Genomic DNA, 23,819 nt, shown 5'->3' on the forward strand with positions numbered 1-23,819 from the left:
TTATTGATTTCGGAGAGGAAGGAAGAGGGGAAATAGATAGAAACATCAATGATGAGAGAGAATCATTGATCAGCTGCCTCCTGCACGCCCCACCCTGGGGATCAAGCTCGCAACCCAGACATGTGCTCTGACCAGGAATCAAACCCTGACCTCCTGGTTCAGGAGTAGATGCTCAATCACTGAGCGTCTACTGTTATAATTTTAACTATTATGCCGGGCTACCATTATAATTTTAACTATTATGTATATAGAAAGAAACAGGCAGAAATTAATTGAATACAAAAAACATCAAACATACCAATGGACTACTAATTCCATTACTTTTTCAGTTGTATGAGATTTTAGTTATAAACTCACCATGCCTGGTTTATGCTTTAATTCCTCTATGCTTCTCAAGATTAGACATGCTTTGGAAATATTACCTTAAAAAATTAAATTAAAGACAAGATCAGCCATCACAATCAAGAAAGCATATAATGAGAAAAAAAAAAAGACAAGAAATTTAAGAGTCATGTTTTATAACATTTCTAAATACTCAAGCTTTGGAATCTTGAGAAGAATGTACTCTATTCATTTTACAAATAAAAAAATTGAGTCTTAGGCCTTGAAATATGTTACTATAGATATGAGTGCAATGGAAACTTTCCTACGGTGTTAAAATTCTGACTTTCTACTCACTACAAACCTAAATAATTAAAGTCTTTAAAAACAAAAACCACTGACAGGTACTCTCTCTCAGTACTTTTAGTATGTTAATCTTTGCAAAAATAAAACCACCCTGGGGGAGAGATCAACCAAAGGACTTGTATGCATGCATATAAGCATAACCAATGGACACAGACACCAGAGGGGGTGAGGGCATGAGCGGGGCGGGGGGGGGGGGGTGTATGTTGAGGGACAAGGGGAGTATAAAGACATATATGTAATACCTTAATCAATAAAGAAAATTTAAAAAAATAAAACCACCCTGAAAACTGAATGTGGAAAGAAGATAAAGAAGAAAGCAAGAAAAAGAGGTGGGAAAAGGGAAAAGAAACCAAAAGGTAAGCAAATCTGAGAATAAGGTAACAGGGAGACTAGCAGTGTTTCTCAACCTTGTTTTCATTAGTACCCCACTAAGGAGTCTTTTTACACATTTCCCCCCCTAATTGCCAACTAACTCCCTCACCCTCTACCCATAAAATTTTCACTTTAGCCATCATAAAATCCAATATCCAAACCAATTATCATCCCCACTGAGAATGCATACTGTACACCAGAGCTGTCTGATAAAATTTTCTGTGATGATGGAAACATCCCCTATATTATTCTGTCCAACTAGCCACATGTGGCTACAAAGCTTCTGAAATGTGGCTAGCACAACTGAGAAACTGAATTTTAAATTTCATTTAATTTTAACTTAAAAGAGCTACATGCATATAGGGGCAAGCAAATATGGTCAATACAGCTTAGCTTTAGATAATCACTCAAGGTTGGTTCAAAATTATGCACAAAAACACTAACAGTTTTCTGTAAGAACCAAAAATGTTTTCATTAAATTTACTTGCTTCTCTCCCCTAAAGATATGAGTTGTAAAGCATAAATAAAGGATAAAGGCCTAAGCTAAAAAATTCTGAGAACTAGGATGGCAAAGTAACCCTTATTTCATGCAAATACTACCAAGTGACAGATATAAGCATTTCTACACACCACATACCCATGAAATTTGAGTCAGATATGGTCTTTTGAAACAGAGAAATCCTTTGCTTCTATAGACTTTCAAGGCACAGACTGAGAATCACCCTGACAATTTAGTAATAACCCAAGAAAAGGCCAATTAACTCACTAAGTCTGTTGGAGCTCATACCATCTAGCTTCATGTTTGAAACAACAATAATTATGCTTCTCCATTATGCATAAATTTTAAACTCACAGTCAACTACTTCAGAATCATTCCAAACATTTATTTCCATTAAAACTATATTTTAGTCATCATGAAATCATCATTAATACCTTGGGAAATTTTCAGTTGTGCCATGGTCAGCTTAATTTCTGCTGCATTTTCTGGATGCTGATCTGAAAATTCCTAAACATTTTTTAATTGGGGGGAAAAATCACATTTTATTTATACAACTCATTCCAATTACTTATCTTAGCTACATAAAAATTTAAATCTAGTTTTAAAATATTAAACTTCTGGTTTAAAGTCCAAGTTTTATTTTGGAAAAATTTTACCCAACACCCACTGTGCTTTAAAATTATGCTCTGAAAATAAGAGCAATAATGTCAAGTTTCCAGAGAGTCACTAAAATAAATAATTAAGACTACTACATAATTTTTTTAAGATACTCAAATAAATGATACCTTCTTACTGGGTCCCTGGCTAGACAACTCTGCCCCTCAGGATGGTCCTAATTTCACCCTGTCCAACTTTCCAATGTATTCTACTACCCTCAGGAAATTCAAAAATAATCTAACAGCTGACTTAGGCTGATAAAAACTAAGTATCTCTGTAATTATTTGAGGTTAGATTGGGACTTACTGGAGAATACATTATTGAAAAAGAGTTTAAGTATGTTCTGGTATTATAAGCCTAAAACAAACCCATAACTAGTTAAATAGATCTAAAAATAAAAACATTCGTTAGGGTTTATGACAAACATATACTAATGCAAATTTATATAGAGCAAAGCTGTAGCCCAAGAATTAACTAAAGTGTCTAGAAGTATATCACTTATTAGTTTACCCATATTTACAAGCTTTTATACATAATGAAAATGAAACAAGGCTGCAACTATCCGATACCTCATTAAAAATTCAAGTATTTCCTTTACCTGAAGCAGCTCGATAGCTTTTATGTGCTGCTTTTCACGACAGAACTGTGCAGCTTGGATTAACACAGGCAGGAGACGCTCAGGGCTTTGGGACTGTAAACTGGAAGATATTTTTCGGCATTGTTCTGCCTAAAAAACAATATTTGCCCCCGCCCCCCAAATAAGCTGGTTAATGAAACTGAACATTAAGTGAGTGACTAAAGAGAAAAAAAGGATTTAGGAAGGGGAAAGGAAATCAGCTGAAATAAAACAGTAAGTAAAAAACTGCCTAGGGTGAGAAAAGTGGTTTATAGTATCTACTCTCAATTTTTTCCTATAAGGAAAAGATTTCACTTACTGAATTTAAACTATGAGTTTTAAAAGTAATTAGAAAAGGAAGAGTTATTAAACGTTCATTTGGATGCTTAAATTCCAGAATTTTGTTAAAAAAATACATCAAGTATAAGCCTTTGTTTCAAAACAACAAAATAAATACGTATTTCTTGCTAAAGTATTTTAGAATAATTTAACTCAGTTCTAAATAATAAAAATGTTACTGCTTCTCACTCTCCCACTGAAAACCTCTGCTCTAGAAAAGTATAAAATCATAACTGAATTAGAATTAATGCATGTTAGGGTTAGAACTGATATCCTTAACATTTATAACTTGATGTATTTTGTCTAATTATTTTACTTCAATTCAGAGAGATTAGAAATAGGTATTGACAAAATTATCTCATTTACAGGAATGAACATTATTTTCTTCCTCTTAAAAGCCACCAACAGCACACTTTTACAAAGAATTGGGCAAATTACTTGTTTAACCAATAAAATCTATTATATATGACATCCTGAAGAAGACATGGGTTTAAGACAACATATAAATAGATTGCACTGATATATATCCATCATGCCTAGTTACCATACTCTAAAAGGGTTAGCCAGGGGAACCAGAAATCTGTTACCTACCTGATTTGTGTACATAGCAAGTAAAGCTTTGTTAAATTCTATAGCTTGCAGCTGTTTCTTGGAAAGCTTAAACTCTACTCCTTCTGCATTGGTTAATTTCACCTTCTTCTTGGAGTCAAAGACATTTTGGTCCTGACAAAGAAAAGTTCATCCATCATTAATAGCAATCTCAGACTTCAACTCTTTTAAGGATCCAAGGCCTTATTCCACTTTCATTTAGTTATTTAATACTAGAGGCCAGGTGCACGAAATTCATGAATGGGTAAGGTCCCTAGGCCTGGCCAGCGATCAGGGCTGATTGGGCCTTCTAGCTGCCAGCCAGGGCCTTTCTTCATTCCGTCCCTCCCCCTGGTGGTCAGCGCACATCATAGCAAGCAATCAAACTCCCAGTCTCCCAGTCAAACTCCGAGGGGACACTTTGCATATCATGCTTTTATATATATATAGATAGATTGAAAACAAAAGAGAGCTTGGAATATAATACATCTGCCTGGTTGGGGTGCCTATGCTCCTAAGATACATGTAAATTTATTTTGGGTTCCTGGTTTTCTTTTGTTTTATATTTCCACTATTACATGCTTGTTTTGAGCTTTTTAAATTTTATTTTTTAATGTTTTTATTGATTTTTAGAGAAGGGAAAGGGAGAGATAGAAACATCAGTGAGAGAAAAACATCAACCACCTGCCTCCTGCATGCCCCCTACTGGGAATGGAGCCTGAAACCTGGGCATGTGCCCTGAGTGGAATCGAATCAGTGACCTCTTGGTGCATGGGCTGATGCTCAACCAGAGCCACACTGGCCGGGCTGTTTTGAGCTTTTTGAAGAAAAGTACACAGGGGTAGCACAAATCTTGCAGTGGAAATTAGGACTACAATGTTATCTAAATTTGCAAGTTCTACAAATTATGCCCTTTAGAATTTAGATGACAAATTATGAAAGTAATTCATTCCTCTTTGAAATACTGTCATTGTGTAAGCAAATCATTAAAATTCAGAAATATATTCACACCTCTCTTGAACCCATTTTAACAAAAAATACTAATGTAACATAGATACTGTTTTTTCTTAAAGTCCTCTCACCTGGGCAGAGGTACAAAGAAGCTGAATTTCTGTGTGAAGCACAGAAAGTCACATACTTTTCAAGGAAAGACGATAATTAAGACACACTCCATCCTAAGAAGGACAAGCTGAGCATCAGAGTGTCTACTATATGCACAGTATTCTAGTTTTGCTAAATGATACAGTTATTTGCAAATAACTGATACTGTGCTCTTTAAGCTAGGTCTTCTAGCAGTTTAAAGACTAAAAGCAAAGAAGAAATCTAAAATAAATTCTATTTTTTCTGAATGTGAAGCTCCAAACCAATGAAATTTTTTTAATGTACAGCAAGAAAATGGCTTTCATATAAATCAATCCTCAAAAACCATTATTTCTAGTTGGTCTTCCTCTATCACTATTTTAATACTTCATTATGTATACCACTGCCAGATTTCTCTTAACTTTGCTATCATGGCACTTATTAATCAAAATTTTAATTTTCAAGGCCTCCCACCTTGATACCATTCACTCTAACCTATTCTTTTTTACAAACTAGCCAGTATGTATACATGTATGTATATATGTATGTATACACATACATATATCCTCTTCTTCTGTTTTTTCATCCCCCCATAGACCATAAATATTTCTTCATAATTCATTTGTTTATGCTGTTGCTTAACCTTTAAACTATATCCCTCTTTCAAGGATAAACTCAAATTTGCCAACCCAGAGATATTTCTTTCACCAAATACTGTAGTTATGAAGTATAAAACAAGAAATTTAAACATGCACTTTTTCAATGCCAAAATGAAATTTTAAAACTGTAATGATTAAGACCATGTTTCATTATTACCTACTGCATCCAGCACTATTTTGAGTAAAAAGAAATAAATACCTTTAACTTAAGAAAGTTCAATATATAAGTAATAAGATTGAGATATTTAGTATTTCGCACACTCTCCTCCTCACAATTATAAAGCACATAAGAATTTATCCTTCAAATTATTCATAAACATAGGTAGGTACATACTGCTGCTATATTCAAACACCAGCGTCAATTTTTGGAAACCTAAACTATGCCAATGGCCTCCAACACCCTGTAACTACTACCCCCTCCCTTAATGCCATTATCACACTTCTGGGGATTCAGTGAATTTCTGCTATACAGGAGGAGAGAGGTACCATGAAGGGCTAGAAGGAGCAAGCATTGAAATCAGACTAGAATCTGAATCCAAGTTCAACCTCTTACTAGCTGTGATCTTATACAAATTATTTAACTCCTTTCAGCCTCAGATTATACTCCTATAGACTGGAAATACTTATTGCCACATAAAACAGTAATTGTGAGGATGAAATAAGATGGCACTAGAAAAAAAATCACACAGCATATCAAAACCCCCCACAAATGTTACTGTTATTTTCTATTAACCTGAATTTCAAATCTGAACATGAGAAAGAGAACCTGCCCACATCTCCCCTCCCCCAAAATAAAAGCCACTGGGAAGAAAAATATTCTCTACAGAAAACTTTGAGACTCACTAGATGAAAATATCATATAAAACATGCGCACACACACAGTGCAAAAGTCCATTTTACTTTTCTAACCAATAGATATTCTACATATTATTATAAACTAAGAAAATAGTAAGATTTTAGCTCTGACCGGTTTGGCTCAGTGGATAGAGCGTCGGCCTGCAGAATGAAAGGTCCCAGGTTCGATTCCGGTCAAGGGCATGTACCTGGGTTGCGGGCACATCCCCAGAAGGAGGTGTGCAGGAGGCAGCTGATTGATGTTTCTCTCTTATCGATGCTTCTAACTCTCTATCCCTTACCTTTCCTCTCTGTAAAAAAATCAATAAAATATATTTTAAAAAAAGAAAATAGTTAAGATTTTAAAGTCCAGGATCTGTAACTACAAAAAAGTTTTATTACTTGAATATACTTTGCATAATCATCATCATTATGAGTTAAGTAACTCACTATTGTGATTTGCTGTAATTTTGGACTCTGTCATAGAAAAAAAAACCAACCTACTTATCCTAGAACAAAATAAGTGGAGGGATAGGCATGCATATTTCCTACCTTGTTAATGGTAATGATGTTATTTGCAATCACAGCTAGCAATCCCACATCTGTTGGCCTGTGAACAATAAGCAGGTCAAAAAGGAACAAACCTTTAAAAAGAAACCTCCTCCCCTAGAAAAGACACTTCATTTTAATAACTCACTTCAGTTTTATTATCTGATTGTAAAGTTGCAGAGCCTCCTCTGTACGACCCTGAAGCTGCAGAATATAGGCCATCTGCCCGTGAATGATGGCCAGTTCTGCCTGTGGGTCTTCCTCAGTCCCATCCTAAGCAGAAGAAGAGACGTTTTCCCCTGTAAATTCTCCAGATTGCTCCACATATTTACCAAGTGACCCCAACATCCAAAAGGTACAAAACCCTAAGTAAGACATAGGAATTCTCCCTTGGATTCAGTTTGTTAGAATTTAGGAATTGCCACCAAGAGGAAAGTTTACAAAATCCTAACTAATTATCACCATACAAAGAACTTCAAAGCAGAAACTAATTCTGTATTTAAAGCAGCAGCTCTCTTAACTGACACTCCAGATCAATCCATATTCTCCATTCCTCTGGAAAGGTTGACTGATGATGCCTCCATAAAATGAATGCTCAAGGGTAGGGGGCTGTTCTCTTTTTACCACACCCAGCACTGCTGCTCTCACCTGGTGTATGTATGCTGACTAGTGGTCAGATGTGTTTGCTTCCAATCCCATTATGCCGGTTATGTTTGATAAGCAAGTAAAACTTAATTATCTTAAGAGGAGAACTATGAGTGTAAAAAGAGACTCGTTTCAATAAAAACTATGTTGAATGCTCAGAAGTATTTGATAAAGGTGGGTTCCTAAAGAAAATTATTGTCTAATTAGACATGAGCCAGAAAACGGTAAGATAGGTGAAAAAGTTAACATTTAAAAGGACTGTAATGAAACTATTTCACATTTGTCTTTACGTTAGTATTGCATTTAAAAAACAAAACTGGAAATGGAATCATGAATGCTGGATTATATAAGATATATGCACAAAATTCCTATGAATATACCCAGACTCAAAGACTTGAGCCCTGTATCTAAAATAGCAGAATTATTTTATATTTTTGTGAATTTAAAATAAAAACTCTTATATTGTCATTTCTCACCCTAAGAGGCCTTCAAATAACTGATCAAGAGGTTTTCTACTGTGATTCCTAGTCAATGAATCACCATCTATTCAAAAAAGTCAATAAATACTATAAAGAAGCCCCCTACAAATTTATGTTAGTCAGAAGTGTAAAATTTTGGTTTAAAACAGTGGAATACTTACAGAATCTTCTGATAATGAACGGCGGCAAAGATCTACAGGAAAAAATGGTTTTAAAATTAACAGTGTTGGGTAACTCCCGTTCCTTTCACCATTCCAAAGAGCAAGAAGATATCAATATAATTTTAATAACAAGTTAATTTGAAATTTATCATTAGCATCAACTATAACAGATATTAGTCCCTTATTATTCTAGCTCTTTGATACTTTTCATTCATTTGTAATTTCTATGTTTAAAAAATCATTTAAAGGGTATTTAAAATATTAATATTGATTACAAAAAAATCAATTTCAGAAAAGTATAAAAATAAAGACAATAGCCCTGACTTGTGTGGCTCAGTGGATAGAGCGTCGGCCTGCAGACTAAAGGGTCCCAGGTTCGATTCCAGTCAAGGGCATGTACCTTGGTTGCGGGCACATCCCCAGTAGGAGGTGTGCAGGAGGCAGCTGATCGATGTTTCTCTCTCATCGATGTTTCTAACTCTCTATCCCTTTCCTTTCCTCTCTGTAAAAAATCAATAAAATATATTTTTTTAAAAAGACAATAATTCCACCACCCGAAGGTAACAACTATTAGCATTTCAGTTATTGGATTTTTTTTAATGAAAACGTACAGCTGCGTTTTAAAATGAAAGTGGGACAGTCTACACAATATTTTGAAATCTTCCCCCATTTAATATACTATGGACATCTTTATGTTATAATAAATATAGGTTCACATTTTTATTATTTTTAATATTATAATTTTTAATGACTGCATGGTGATCTCTTTGGGTGTTATAGTAAGACCTAGCCAATCCTCTAATGGAACAGAAACCCAAGATGACTCTAAATCAGTGGTTCTCAAACTTTCTAATGCCGCGACCCTTTAATACAGTTCCTCATATTGTGGTGACCCCAACCATAAAATTATTTTCGTTGCTACTTCATAACTGTAATTTTGCTACTGTTATGAATCGTAATGTAAGTATCTGTGTTTTCCGATGGTCTTAGGCGACCCTGCTAGCGGTATTCAACTTACAGTTATGAAGTAGCAACAAAAATAATTTTATGGTTGGGGGTCACCACAACATGAGGAACTGTACTAAATGGTCGTGGCATTAGAAAGGTTAAGAACCACTGCTTTAAATTTTTTTCTTAGAATATCTCTTCAAATAGATACATATATGAACTTATCTAATTATTTCCTTAAGATAAATTTCTAGAAATAAAATTCTTAGATCAAAGGATATGCAAGTTTTAAAATTAACTGCCCATTGAAAAGTTTGTACTACTTTTACATTCTAATCTGCAATGTATGAAGAGATTAAGAAATTATATTACTCAAACATATTTTTCTTCTTATGATGCTCTAACCTTTGCTCTTATTTTAACCTTCAACTTTAAGAGTAAAACAAACCCTGTTTCACCTTTTTCCCCCTGTTCACCGTAGACTCTACATCACTTTTATAGCTTCTGGGAAAAATGGATACAGAAGAAAAGTCTAAATGTTCAGGAGTTAAGACCAAACGTAAGTTTTCTAATAAATTTTCTTTTTCTAATTAAAAGCTTCAATGAAACTAGACCACCTTCTTACACCATATACAAGAATAAACTTAAAATAGACTAAAGACTTAAAATGTTAAAGTTGAAACCATAAAAATCCTAGAAAAAAAAAAAACATAGGCAGTAAAATCTCGGACATTTTCATAGCAATATTTTTCCTGGTATATCTCCTTAGACAAGGGAAACAAAAGAAAAAATAAACAAATGGGACTACATCAAACCAAAGTTTTTGCACAGCAAAAGAAACCATCAACAAAATGAAAAGACAACCCACTGAATGGGAGAACATATTCACCAATGATACATCTGATAAGGGATTAAAATCCAAAATGTATAATGAACTTACAAAACTCAATGCCAAAAACTCCCAAACAATCCAATTAAAAAATGGGCAAAGGACCTGAATAGACACTTCTCCAAAGAGGACACAGACATATGAAAAGATGTTCAAAGTCACTAGTCATCAGAAAAATGCAAATTAACACCACAATGAAATATCACCTCACACCTGTCATAATAGCTATCATCAATAAATCAACAACCAAGTGTTGGCGAGGATGTGGAGAAAAGAGAACCTTCGTGCACTGCTGGTGGGAATGTAGATCAGTGCAGTCACTGTGGAAAGCAGTATGGAGTTACCTCAAAAAAATAAAAAATTCCACTCTGGGAGTATATCCAAAGAAATCCAAAACACTAATTTGAAAGAATACATGCACCCCTATACTCACTGCAGCCCTATTTACAATAGTCAAGATTTGAAAGCAGCCCAAGTGCCCATCAGTAGAAGAGTAGATAAAAAAGCTGTGGTACATTTACACAATGAAATACTACTCAGTCATAAAGAAAAGGAATCTTACCCTTTCAATAAACAAAATGAACTATCAAGCAACACAGAGACAGACCCATGGACAGAGAGCAGGCTAACAGCTATTGGGGGGGAGTGGGACTTTGGGGAAAGGTTGAGGGATTGAGAAAAAGAAGAAAAACTCATGGACATAGACAACAGTGTGGGGATTGCTGGGGAAAGGAGGATTGAAGAAGGGTATGGGGTGATAACTGGTGATAATAAAAGGAGACTTGACTTGGCGTGGTGAACACACAATACAGTGTAGAGAAGTCTGTGCACCTGAAACCTGTATAATTTTGTTAATCAGTGTCACTCCAATATTCAATAAAAAGGAAAACAAATAAATTTTAAAATGCATGGGATATTAAAAATAAAAATAATAAAGTGTGTGAACTTTAAAAAATATTTTTTAGAAAAAAGCTTAAACACGTAAATATTACATATGGAAACATACTAAATGGAGTGAAAATGTGCTTGAATAGTTTTATTAATGTATAAATATAGTGTGTGTGCATATATACACACATAAGGCACACCATATTATTATATACTTGAGTACCTGTTTAATAACAATAACTAATGCTGAATAATAACTAATAACAACAATAATTACTGAATGCTTATATTATACTAGAGGCCCGATGCACAAAATTCATGCACGTGGGGGGAGGTCCCTCAGCCTGGCCTGCATCCTCTTGCAGTCGAGGAGCCCTCGCAGGATGTCTAATACGCGAATAGACATCAGTCGGACATCCTTAGCACTGCTGTGGAGGCGGGAGAGGCTCCTGACACCACTCTGCACTCGCCAATTGTGAGCCCGGCTTCTGGCTGAGCAGCGCTCCCCCTGTGGGAGTGCACTGACCACCAAGGGGCAGCTCCTACATTGAGCGTCTGCCCCTAGTGGACAGTGCGCGTCATAGCGACCAGTCGTTCTGCCATTTGGTCTATTTGCCTATTAGCCTTTTATTATATAGGATGTCATGTACTAATGTAAATGCTTGACATTAATTAACTCAATTTACATTTAACATGCACAGTAACTTGTCCAAAAACCTCCTCCTCAAAATTCATATTTTAAGATCCAGCATGGTTGAAAATGAACAAGTAAAATGAATTAGACAGAAACAGAGAAGGGATATTGTCAAAAAACCAAGAGAAAAGGCTAGAAGAACTCTGAGAAATTCCCACCTTAAAAACATCAGAAAGTCAAATGCAGTTTTTGTAAATACTTTGCAAAGTTGTATGTGCATTACAATTATAAATGATTTTAATAAATTTCCAACCTTCAGCTTTTTGTAGGATTTTCATTGCCTGACTCAGCTGGCCTTGTCCTATCAGTGCACATGCAGCATTGTAGCATAGTTCATGTGTGCCTTCTGGGAGGCCCAAGTTCTCCTGTTATGAAACAAAATACCAATCAGACACTAGACAGGAATATCATTTCATGGCTGTGTGGGGACTCAGGGATACCTACTGGAACCACTTTTTCCCAATTGCTTTGAGCTGCAACAACTGCTGAAAGGTTTGTTTTTCTCTCCTCATCATAATCATCTTGGGAGTTTCGGACGAGATCTCTATACACAGCTAAGCATTCATCATAGCGTTCTAGCCGGTATAACTGAAGAGACAAATAACAAGTAAAAAATCAGAGGAGAAGAGAAATATAGTGTTATGTCTCTAACACTATACAAACCCTTTTTGAAACCACTAAGAAGGAAAACGAATTCAGCATAACATGGGCAATCAACCATTTTTCCTTTATAATTTTCCATTTAGTTCCACATGCTACTAGTTCTTCCAAAAAGTTACTTGTAATGTATTTCTACTACACTGCAGATTTGCAGGCATTATTCAGTTAGAAAAAGTCATTGTAGTTACCTCTTCTTGAGGTTCGGTAAATGCCTAAGTGGGGTGTGAAAGAAATCCTTTCTGTAATAGAAATCACCGTTACCTAAATCTGACTTACAATGAAAAAAATTTCCCACAACACAGAGGAACTACTAAACTCCAGTAAACAGGAACAAAATTAGATGTTAACAAAAGGACTTAATATTTCCAGTTAACTGTATTTAATCTTCATTTTCTCTTTCCCAGAAACCAGCAACCGTATAGGGTAATATTTAGTACACACAACATGATTCCTGCTTATTTCACTGACGTTGTCCTAAAAGACCATTACTGTGAGTCAGTTAGTCCACTATATAAGACAGAGACTGGTGCCCTTCATCAGTCTCAAAGTGCCAGAATTTACCTTACATTGATCCAGCTACCTTAAAAATTATTTTTACAATACATGAACTTGCCCAAATCTTTTTTCAATCCATTTATATTTTTAAACTCATATTACCTCTTGGGAACAATACAGTCAATACAGCATTATTTGTCCTAAATTGACATTTTAAAAACCTTTAAAGAGGGTTTTGCTAGTTCTTACATAACACTTCTATAATCTTATCATTAAAAGCCCTATTTTACAGTAGGCTTAATTATATGTCTCAAAACATGTAAAAATAAGGTATTTTAGAATACGGTATTTCATGAACCAGCTGAATTTATCTAAATTATCATGATTTTATTTTAAACTTAAAATAGTTAAAAACTAGAAAGAAATACAATTTTTAAACTGTTTAAGTATGTAAGCTCCTTTCTAACTAAAAAGTCCAAATTTAAACAAACAAGAAAAAGAAAAAAGTCCAAATTTCACAGGATAGGTCTTAACTTTACCCTGGGGAAATCATCTGTTCATAGAACATTATATATGCAACTTTTGCATGAAGATTAAAAAGAGGGAATATGTTTAAACCTTGAAAACTGGTTTGGTGGCAGGTTTTGTGGAGCATCAGGTTCCTCATCCGTGCTCTTTGCTACAGGTAGAATCATGCTCACTCAGGACGGCTGTCAACAGGTATTTAAAAACAGTAATTACCACTTGTCCATAAAGCTCCTTTAGCTTGTCTGTCTGCTGGTTGGCACTTTCTATTGTCTTCAAGGCATTCTCAATTCTGTTCAGCCTATACTCGCAATATGCCTTCTCAAAAGAGAGAGAGTTACTGAAAAGGAAAAAAACAACCTCTGGTTATTAGCTCACACAGCGGAGCACTCACTATATGCTAGATGCTGCTCTAAGCACTTGATGTATATTATTATTCAATTCCCATTAAAAAGAGACGAGGAAGCTGACAAAGGTTAGTGACTTATTTGGAAGTCAGACAGCTCATTAGTGGCAGAAAATATATCCATTTCCTTAACCTTTCTTGCTTTCATGGATATTCTTATTAGAATTACTGGCCTTCTGAAATAAACATTTAAGAATGAAATACTGCATCAGCTAAATAATTGTCTCAGGTACACAGACAATCTGAACACTATTTTAAATAAATTATTATAGAAGTTTCTTAAATCTACTTATCAAATAATAAGCCATAATGCTGCTTTTAACTTGTTCAAGAAGTACAGGATTAGTAAGAAAAAGTAACTGGAAATCTTAAAGGAGCATAGTATTTGTATCCAAACTAGTAAACACACAACAAATACACTACTTGGCATACATAGACCTAAAACTTCATCCACATTAATGTGACACCTGAAACTAGAGTGGACTATAGAGGATGAAATGCATTTTGAAATTTCATCCATAACCTATAAGGAAAAATATATATAAAAGCAATATCCTTTTATTTACTTGCCTAGCAAAAATTATTTCAAAATTTCTCAACCTCACAAAATGGTCAAAACTCAAAATACTGAATTTCAACATAAACATATTTACTAGAAGAAAGCAGTGCTTCTCTATTTCCCTTTTATTTTTAATAGTTTTAAAATAAGTTTTCAATCTGTAATACATGTATATGGCTCAAATAAAAAACAAAAAGGTATACACTAAGAGGTTTTACTCCCACTGCTTTACAAATCTACCCTGTTCTTCCTCGCCTCCTATAAGTGACTATTTTGTTTGGTTTGGTTTTTTGTTTGTTTATGGTTGTTAATCCCTGCCCGAAGATATTTTTTCCATTGATTTTTAAGGAGCATGGAAGAAAGAGGGAAAGACAGAGAAAAACATCAATGTGAGACCAGGGAGGAGCCTGCAAAAACAAGTACTTGCCCTTGATCGGAATCCTTTGGTCCACAGGCCTACACTCTACCCACTGAGCCAAATCGGCTAGGGCTACCAAGTGACTATTTTTACACATTGTTTCTTTAGCTAGTGTTTGTTTTGGCACATACAGAAAAATACACATATAAATTCTAATATCCTCCTTTTCTTATACAATAGGAAGTATACTATACACTGCTCTGCACTTTATAAACCAGAATCTTTAATTAAAGAAATATGCTTCGGCCCTGACCGGTTTGGCTCAGTGGATAGAGCGTTGGCCTGCGGACTGAAAGGTCCCAGGTTCAATTCCGGTCAAGGGCACGTACCTTTGTTGCGGGCACATCCCCAGTGAGGGGGTGTGCAGGAGGCAACTGATCAATGTTTCTCTCAATGATGTTTCTAGTTCTCTATTCCTCTCCCTTCCTCTCAGTAAAAAAATCAATAAAATATATACATTTTTTTAAATTAAGAAATATGCTTCAAACTTCATTTCAATACACATTCTTTTGGGTTTATACCCAACTGTTAAAAAAATCAAATTAGAGTAACAATTCAGAATATAAGTTCACATTTCATGAAAAGATAAATGAGATAAATAAGTGAAAAATATTCACAACAACGAAAATACTACCAGTCTCAAGACTGCTGACAGTGAAAGATCTTGGCCTACGATCAAACGCACCTAAACAATTCCCAAAGGAGGTAGGCACAGAAGTCCAGCTAAAACCATCCTAGATACCTCTACTTATACTGCCCTATCACACGTCTGCCCTCTCTGCCCCCCCCCTTTTTTAAATTAAATTTTCTGCTAAGTTGTTCTCCCTACGTCCTCTGAGAACTCTTGTTTTATTTGTGCTCCACATCCCTCCACAATTTACCTCCTTCTTAGTGGTTCAAAGGAAAGATGGGGTAAAGAAAAGACTCAGCAAGGCAGTAAAGAACAAAGTTACTATTACTCCATCCAGTTTCAAAGACACGACTGGGAATTAACAGGAAAAAAGAAACAGGTAAAAAAAAAAATCACTGAATAGTGGTGAAATAAATGAATGTAGCTATGGTAAAACTGTTTCTAAACTGTACAACCAACCAACTGATTCACTTACTTGGCTAACACTTTGGTATGAGAATTGATGATGTTCAAGGCTTCCTTAAAGCTTCCATTCTGGATGAGGCATACCACTTTACAGTGTAGGGCAGTTACATCATCCTTGTTGATCTGCAGTACTACGGAACAATTTAGGAAAAGAATTTTTAAATCTATTCCCTTTTTACATTTTTACTAAATTTTCCCACTCCCTGCCTCAGGAAATTACATTTCCAATTGTATCGCAGCAAAAATGATTTGTCAAACATTTTTTTAAAAAGAGGGATCTTCATTTTTAACTTATGAAGAAGTGATAAAAGGAGAGTTACAAAGAAGCAAGAAAAAAGCTGTTTTGTACAATTTTTTCATCTTGGGATGCATGCTACATATTTCATTACTTTACAGGGAAAGAAGAAAGTTCATGTAGAATTGGAAACAAATTTAGTTTTGAGTACAAGATTGTCATTAGATACCTTGAGGTCTTGGGCAAGTCATCTAACTACAAATCTTAATCTTTTGATCTGCAAGACGAGTATGAAAGCATTACCTATTTTACAAGGTTATCAAGAAGATGAAATGAGAACATTTTGGCGATATTTATAAGCTGTAAAGTATACAAATGCAATTTATCTTGCTGGCAATCGTTTCAAAAAAACATTCAGAATTCCCCTTTCCACCTAAAATGACCAAGGAGAAGTACAAGGACGGAGTCAGGTAGCCACGTTTCAATGCTAAACACCTGTTCAGTGGCAAAATGACTAGGATCACTGCCTTTGCTTCTGTGCAACTACAAGAACCCAATTCTAAGAGTCAAAGGCTTCTGCCATTGAAGAAAATATATACTGTACTGGATAACAAAATGAGAGCTGCTGGTTAGTTCCTATAACTTACTACATTGTGACTGAGTAGTATTGGCTGCAGGCCTAGCCAAAAGCTAACCCTAATTCAAAACAAGTTTAGGAATCAAATAATTCTAATTGGAAACTGGGTCTCAGAACTGTTGGACATTGAAATTGGGACTCAAACATTTTTTGTTATTATATGTTTATTTCTAGTCTGCAGTTGCAAGATTTTTTAAAGAAAAGAAGTGGGGGGAAAAATAGATATAGAAGTAAAGAACCATTGAACAGACTGTCAAACTACAGCGGGAAGGCAGGAGAGGTTGGAGAGGGGAGCTGTAAGAGATCAACTGAAGGACTTGGATGCATGCATATAAACATAACCAATGGATATAAGACACGGGGGGGGGGGGCAGGTGAAGGCATATGCTGGGGGGTAGGGGAGGCTGGGTGGAGGTCAAGAGGGGAAAAAAGGACACATATGTACTATTATTTGTAATACTTCAAACAATAAAAAAAAGATACAGAAGAGGAAAAAATAATAATTCTAATTGGCATCTATTTTCCTCAATGCCTGAAATCACCAACAACTGTATTATGAGCACAAATCACTTCTTTTCACATTAAGCCAACAGGTTGGTGAAAATTATTTCTACAACCTTGTATTGTGCTTACATACCTTGTATGTTATTACTGCTTTAAATAGCAAACTCTGTCCTGTTCATTTCATTTCCAAACCTACCAAATATAGGCGGCATCTTCAATAAAGAATTCAGCGCGACAGAGAGCATTAAAAAGCATAGCCATATTGTAGCTAAGTAATAAAGGATAAAAGAACATAACGAATAAACTTCATACTGAAGGCAGTTTATCGGAAATGATCAGTTCTGGGACAAAAAAAGCAGGCCGAATTTTTCTCCCGACGTGATTTCAAATGTCAGTGCTTTCCCAGACACATTTTCTGGTCTAGTAACTCTGGAGAGGTTGGTTCTCTGTGCGGGGGTGCAGGCCGGGCATACGTATCCAGCCCTTCCCTCCCTCCCAGTCCCTACAGCTTCGACCTGGTCAGCGCCAGCGTCTACGTTACGTGTCCCAGGCAGGTTCCTCCCCCTGCGGAGGCCCAAGGGACCCAGCTCCCTCAGCAACAGCACCGTCTCGACCGCTCCGGGAAATGGAAGAAGAGAAGGTAACGGGGAATATTTGCGAAATCAGGCGTGGACACAGAGGAGTCACCTGAGAGAGCAGTTTGGACGGGGCGCTGGCAGCAGCGGTCCCTTTAAATCCCTCCCTCGCTTCCCGAGGGGTGTAAAGGGGGAAGTACACGTGGCTCTATACACCCCAAAACCCAGGGCTCGTTTCTGGCAGCCGGAGCCGCGACCCAACCCCACCGCGGCCGCCAGCGTGTCGCGCCCGGGACTGGCGGCTGGGTCTCCCTCCCCCGCGTCAGCTCAGAGAGAGGTGGTCGCGCGCGCCGGAAGGAGACCGCATCCTTCCGCCGGCCCGGGCCCGCCCCAGCGCCCGCCCTGACACTTACTTTTGTTGACGGTCTTGAGAGCGCGCGTGAAGTCACCATTCTGGCCGTAACGGTTCACTTCGCTCCAGAGCGCAGGCACCGAAACCCCCCCAGCGCCGCCGCCGCCGCCGCTCGCCATCTTGGAGGAATCGCGGGGCAGGACGGGATGACCTCTGCCCCGGAAAAGGATCTCGGAGGTGGCCAGCGGGGGAGGAAGCCAGTGGTTGCTAAGCGTTCAGAGTCGGAAGCTCCTGTATCCGAGTCAGCGTCAGAGACCATATGTTACTGTGTAGTTGCTCGAAATTCGTGGATAGAGTGGGTACACCTTTCCTGAATGAGGCACGAGGTGTGGGACCCCAGGAGCGGGTTGAGAATGGGTCACCAAAGTTTCGGCTCAAAGCCTCGTGCATTTCGGCGCTGGGCAACGCTCTATGGAAGATAAATAAAAGGTCTATGGGGGTGGTAACGTACGTATCAAGCAGAAACCGTAAAGAGTCGTTTGAAGAAGAGGAGAGAGAAGGTTTCTTGCTGCTTGAGAGTGTTTCATAGGGGAATTGACATTTGAATGGGGTTTTGAAAGATAATAGGAAAACCTGGGGTTGGTTCTGAATAAAGTTCCAGCAGAGAAGGGAATATGGGCAAAGGCACAAAAGAAAAGAACCTCAAAGTGCTAAGCAGATTTGGTGAAACCCTCTGGCTGCCCTTAGGGTTCCAGTTTAGGAGCAGTCGGAAGTAAGGCAGGAAAGGTAAAGTGTTTTCAGGTGAGAATGTCCGGGTTAGATCCTGGCTCTAAGACTCACTAGAGAAAGTATGTTAAACTAAAAGGCTGTCACGGGCCAGATAAACAAGGTTTAAGTTTATGTGGGCCACAAAAGAACAAAAGCTTCAATTTTCATTGAAACGTAGGTTTATTTCAATAGAGACATGCTGAATACAAAGGGCTGAAATAAATGAGTAATCATTAACATAAAATAATAAAACACTTAATAAAGCCTTAGCCAGTTTGGCTCAGTGGCTAGAGCGTCGGCCTGCGGACTGAAGGGTCCCAGGTTTGATTCTGGCTAAGGGCATATGCCCAGGCTGGGAGCTTGATCCCCAGTAGGGGGTGTGCAGGAGGCAGCCGATCTATAATTCTCTCTTATCATTGATGTTTCTATCTTTCCCTCTCCCTTCTTTGAAATCAATAAAGATATATTTTTTTAAAAATTTAATAAAAATCAATGTTTTTTCTTGAACATTAACTTACCACACACTGAATAACTGCACAAATTAGTAAGCGTAACGCAAATAAACCTATTTTTCTTGTTCTCCAAAAGCAAAATATTTCCTGTTGTGCACATCAAACAAGTCAGTCTAAGACTAATGACGTGGCAATCGCTAAAATATTCGCTGCTAGTATTAGTGGAGAGAAATGGTGCGCCTGTACATAAGGTGCATAAGGAAAATGAATGCAACACGATTATAGTAATCATTAGTGAACGTTGTAGTTCATTATTAATAATTATGTGTAACAGGATATTGTAAAAGTTATGAAATTTTTATTAAAACGTTTCTTACAGCCCTAGCCGGCTTGGCTCAGTGGATAGAGCGTCCGCCTGCGGACTGAAGGGTCCCAGGTTTGATTCAGGACAAGGGCACATGCCTGGGTTTTGGGCTCAATCCTCAGTAGGGGGCGTGCAGGAGGCAGCTGATCAATGATTCTCTCTCATCATTGATGTTTCTATCTCCTCCCTTCCTCTCTGAAATCAATAAAGAAATATATTTAAAAACAAAACAAAAAAACATTTCTTATATACCACCGTTATATTGGCTGGCCCACAAAAATATTCGTTATGGGCCCTGCACTAGAGACTATGAACACGTTACTTAATTTACCAGAGGCCCAATTTTCCCGACTGCAAAATAGGGATAATATATAACTCTTCTGGGGAGAAAAGATAATTCATGCATCCTGGTATAGTCAGCACTCAAGCAACACAGAGACAAGGTTTAGGGGTTTTGTAAGATATTAAATATCAAGATGTGTTTAAAGCCGAAACCGGTTTGGCTCAGTGGGTAGAGTGTCAGCCTGTGGACTGAAAGGTCCCAGGTTCGATTCCGGTCAAGGGCATGTACCTTGGTTGTGGGCACATCCCCAGTGGGGGGTGTGCAAGAGGCCGCAGATCGATGTTTCTCTCTCATTGATGTTTCTAACTCTCTATCCCTCTCTCTTCCTCTCTGTAAAATATCAATAAAATATATATATATTTTTTAAAAAAAAAGATGTGTTTAAATGTCAGAACAGAGTATCTATTGAGTACTTGATGAAATGACAATTCATTTTATTGAACTACTCTTTAGACTCCTATCTTGTCAGGATCCTGCCAAATCCTGCCTCTTCCCCTCTCCTCCCTATACAGCAACCTAGCAAACTACTTTTCATCCTTCAATATTTCTGCATCCTGGTCCCAGGTTTAAACTTACTTCTTTGACCTTCATAGAGCTCTCTGTTTTTGAGCATTGATCAATGTTTAAGGCCCATCTCTCTACATTGACTATAACTTCCATAAGAGCGGACCATATTTACTCACTTGAAGCAGTCTTGCTAGGATCTTTGTAGCACATTGGCTGGTGTATAATTGGTCCTCAAATGTTTTGTTTGTTCCTGGTACTCAACGTTTTAACTGAATGAGTTTTTTGCTTCTTATTCTCCCCTAATCTGTGTGTTCCTTGGGCAGAAACCATCTCTGGCTCATGGTTTTTTCCTATGATACCTGGAACATTTCACGTCTGGTCAATATAGTACAATGCAAAAACAGCACAAATGGTAGAATGAACTCTAGCTCAGGAGGATATAATCTCTGTGAATTAGTAAAAGTCATGGGAAGAGAAGTGGAACTGTCACAGGTTTCAAGCCAATTAGGCATAGATTTTAGGGGAGTTAAGGGAGTTCTAGATAATATTTGGTATACCCATATACTGTGTGAATTTTCTGAGAAAAGATTATGTAGCTCCCATGGGATTTCCCAAAGGTGTTTATACCAACCCCACTCCCCCAGGTTAAGAGTCTGTGCCTTAGTAGTGCTTTTCTAACTTTTCAGGTCTTTATTTTAGAAATATATATTTTATTGATTTCAGAGAGGAAGGGAGAGGGATAGAGATAGAAACATCAATGATGATAGAGAATCATTGGTCAGCTGCCTGTTGGTGGTCGTGACCCAGCATCTAGAAGGGTTCAGAAATCTGGAGAAGGCGCTATGCATAAATTAATCAAGAGTCCAGAGACAAAACATAATTTTGAAAGGCATTATGGGGGCCAGGAGAGCTTGGCTAAAGAAACCAAGTTCTCCTCGTCTCAGGACCCCTTGCTTTTTATTAACACAATTCGTCCTAAGGCGCCCTGGCTGGTTTGGTTCAGTGGATAGAGCGTCAGCCTGCAGACTCAAGGGTCCCAGGTTCGATTCTGGTCAAGGGCATGTATCTTGGTTGCGGACACATACCCAATAGGGAGTGTGCAGGAGGCAGCTGATCGATGTTTCTCTCTGATTGATATTTCTGTCTATCCCTCTCCTTTCCTCTCTGTAAAAAATAAATAAATAAATAAAATAATATTTAAAAAACAAAACAATTTGTCCTAAGGCAAGGTGGAGATATACACATCAAAGGGTACAGAAACCATTGTCAGATTGGAAGAATTTGCCTACGGCTGTTCAGGTGTTTGGCCAGTAGGAGGCAATAACATGTAGATTAAAATGCCCTGAGCTGTCTGGCAGCAAGCAATCATTTTTGCATCCTTTTCAGGTTTGGGGAAATGCCTTTAGCCATTCCCAGATGATTCAGCCCTTCTGACATTCTGGAATTGGCTTCCGGCAGCTGCCTCCCCCACACCCTCTGCTGGGGACAGAGCCGCAACCTGGGCATGTGCCCTTGACCGGAATTGATCCCCAGAGCCTTCAGTCCACGGACGGAGGATCTATCCACTGAGGCAAACCATCTAGGTAGGACCAGGCCATTAACTTTATATGAGGATGTACAATTTTGGTTTCTGTTATCAGTCTGATCCCATATACTTCATAGCTTCTATAAGTTCCTCAGAATTCCTCTACCACAGATTCCTGTGTCCATTTCTTCTGTCATTTTAAAGGGTTTTCTGGCAAATAGGATATAAATGTGTAGAGTTAATCTGCCATTTTTAAAACAGGAATCTTCCAAACCAGAGTAATCTTTTAAAGCATATATCTAATGCCACTCATACCCTCAGGATAAAATCCAAACTACAAAGCCTAGCAATGTCAAGTCCTTTATGATCTGGCCTATGCTTGCCAGATGACATAGGTCTTTTGTTACTCACCCTCCTCCCCTTTCGAGATACAGTCCTCTAATATGTGTATAGTCCCATGTTGCCATACTCTTGAGAATTTGCATTTACTCATTTGACAAATATTTGAACTCTTCATATATGCTGGTGTCAGGCATTATACTAGTTGCTAGGTATACAATTAACAAAAAGACAACCTGGTGCACTCATAATTTTTCTTTTTTTTTTTAAAATATATATTTTATTGATTTTTTACAGAGAGGAAGGGAGAGGGATAGAGAGTTAGAAACATCGATGAGAGAGAAACATCGATCAGCTGCCTCTTGCACACCCCCTACTGGGGATGTGCCCACAACCAAGGTGCATGCCCTTGACCGGAATCAAACCAGGGACCCTTGAGTCCGCAAGCCGACGCTCTATCCACTGAGCCAAACCGGTCAGGGCATAATTTATTTTCTAATTGGGAGAGGCAATGAAAAAACATATACTATATTTGGTGGTAATAAATTCTATGAAGGAAATTAAGGGAAGGTAAAAGGGATTGAGAATAGAGTGCAACGAGTTACGAGTCCCTCATTTTCCCCACAGTATACACCTAGATCCTCTCCTCTGTGTATTCAGAATATGCGATCCCTTACTTCACATTATGACAATTGTTTTGAAATTGTTTGCACTGGAGGATTCCCAAGACTCAGTAAGGACAGAAATTGGATCTTTTTTGTTGTTGCATCCCCAGGGCCTTGCACATAGTAGGTACTCAAAAACTTATTTTTGCATTAAGTGGGTTTAGCAATTTATGGTTTCTGAGCTTTCATATACAGTATCTCATCATTTTATCCAGAGGCAGACAGAAATGTTTTGTCCACTTGACAAATGAGATTTGAAGCTCAAAGAGTAATGTACCCGAGAGAATCTTTTTATTCCCATTCCACTGCTATTTTCACTGTCCCACAACGCTGGATAACAACTGCACTGCAATCACCATTAAAAGTAATAAATTTTCATTGGCTTTCCAAGCACTGCTGGACTGAAGATAGTGGTGAGAAATTGGATGTTCCATAGCACATTATGCTTATAAAGCACTCTGTTGACTGTCCCTTTCCCCTAATTTTAAAAATATTTTTATTGATTTCAGAAAGGAAGGGAGAGAGACAGAAACATCAATGATGAGAGAGAACCATTGATTGGCTGCCTCCCACAAGCCCCACACTTGGGATCAAGCCTGCAACCCCGAGCATGTGCCCTTGACCAGAATCGAACCCGGGACCCTTCAGTCCGCAGGTCGCCGCTTTATCCACTGAGCCAAACCAGCTAGGGCTCCCCTATTTTTAAATTGTGTGTGTATGTGTGTTTAAATTGACTTTGCGGGGGGGGGGGGGGGAGAAGAAACATAGATGTGAGAGATCAGTTGCCTCCTGAACACATCCCTATCGGGA

The 23,819-nt window shown here is 37.7% G+C and overlaps 1 protein-coding gene across 1 annotated transcript in view; it reads right to left on the bottom strand.

Moving 5' to 3' along the window:
- Positions 1-18,237, bottom strand: part of SRP72 (signal recognition particle 72) — a 33,374-nt gene extending 15,137 nt beyond the window's left edge. Inside the window, exons 1-12 of the mRNA XM_079774616.1 lie at positions 18,108-18,237; positions 15,754-15,874; positions 13,481-13,604; positions 12,029-12,172; positions 11,838-11,949; positions 8,166-8,197; positions 7,029-7,153; positions 6,884-6,941; positions 3,762-3,893; positions 2,814-2,942; positions 1,993-2,065; positions 358-422 (exon numbers count right to left, since the gene is read on the bottom strand). Coding sequence (XP_079630742.1) covers positions 358-422; positions 1,993-2,065; positions 2,814-2,942; positions 3,762-3,893; positions 6,884-6,941; positions 7,029-7,153; positions 8,166-8,197; positions 11,838-11,949; positions 12,029-12,172; positions 13,481-13,604; positions 15,754-15,874; positions 18,108-18,225 — 1,233 coding nt within the window. The 5' untranslated portion in view covers positions 18,226-18,237. The remainder of the gene's footprint in view (positions 1-357; positions 423-1,992; positions 2,066-2,813; positions 2,943-3,761; positions 3,894-6,883; positions 6,942-7,028; positions 7,154-8,165; positions 8,198-11,837; positions 11,950-12,028; positions 12,173-13,480; positions 13,605-15,753; positions 15,875-18,107) is intronic.
- Between the last annotated feature and the right edge of the window lie 5,582 nt (positions 18,238-23,819).

This window comes from Cnephaeus nilssonii, assembly GCF_951640355.1.
Source record: "Cnephaeus nilssonii genome assembly, chromosome: 1".
NCBI lineage: Eukaryota > Metazoa > Chordata > Mammalia > Chiroptera > Vespertilionidae > Cnephaeus > Cnephaeus nilssonii.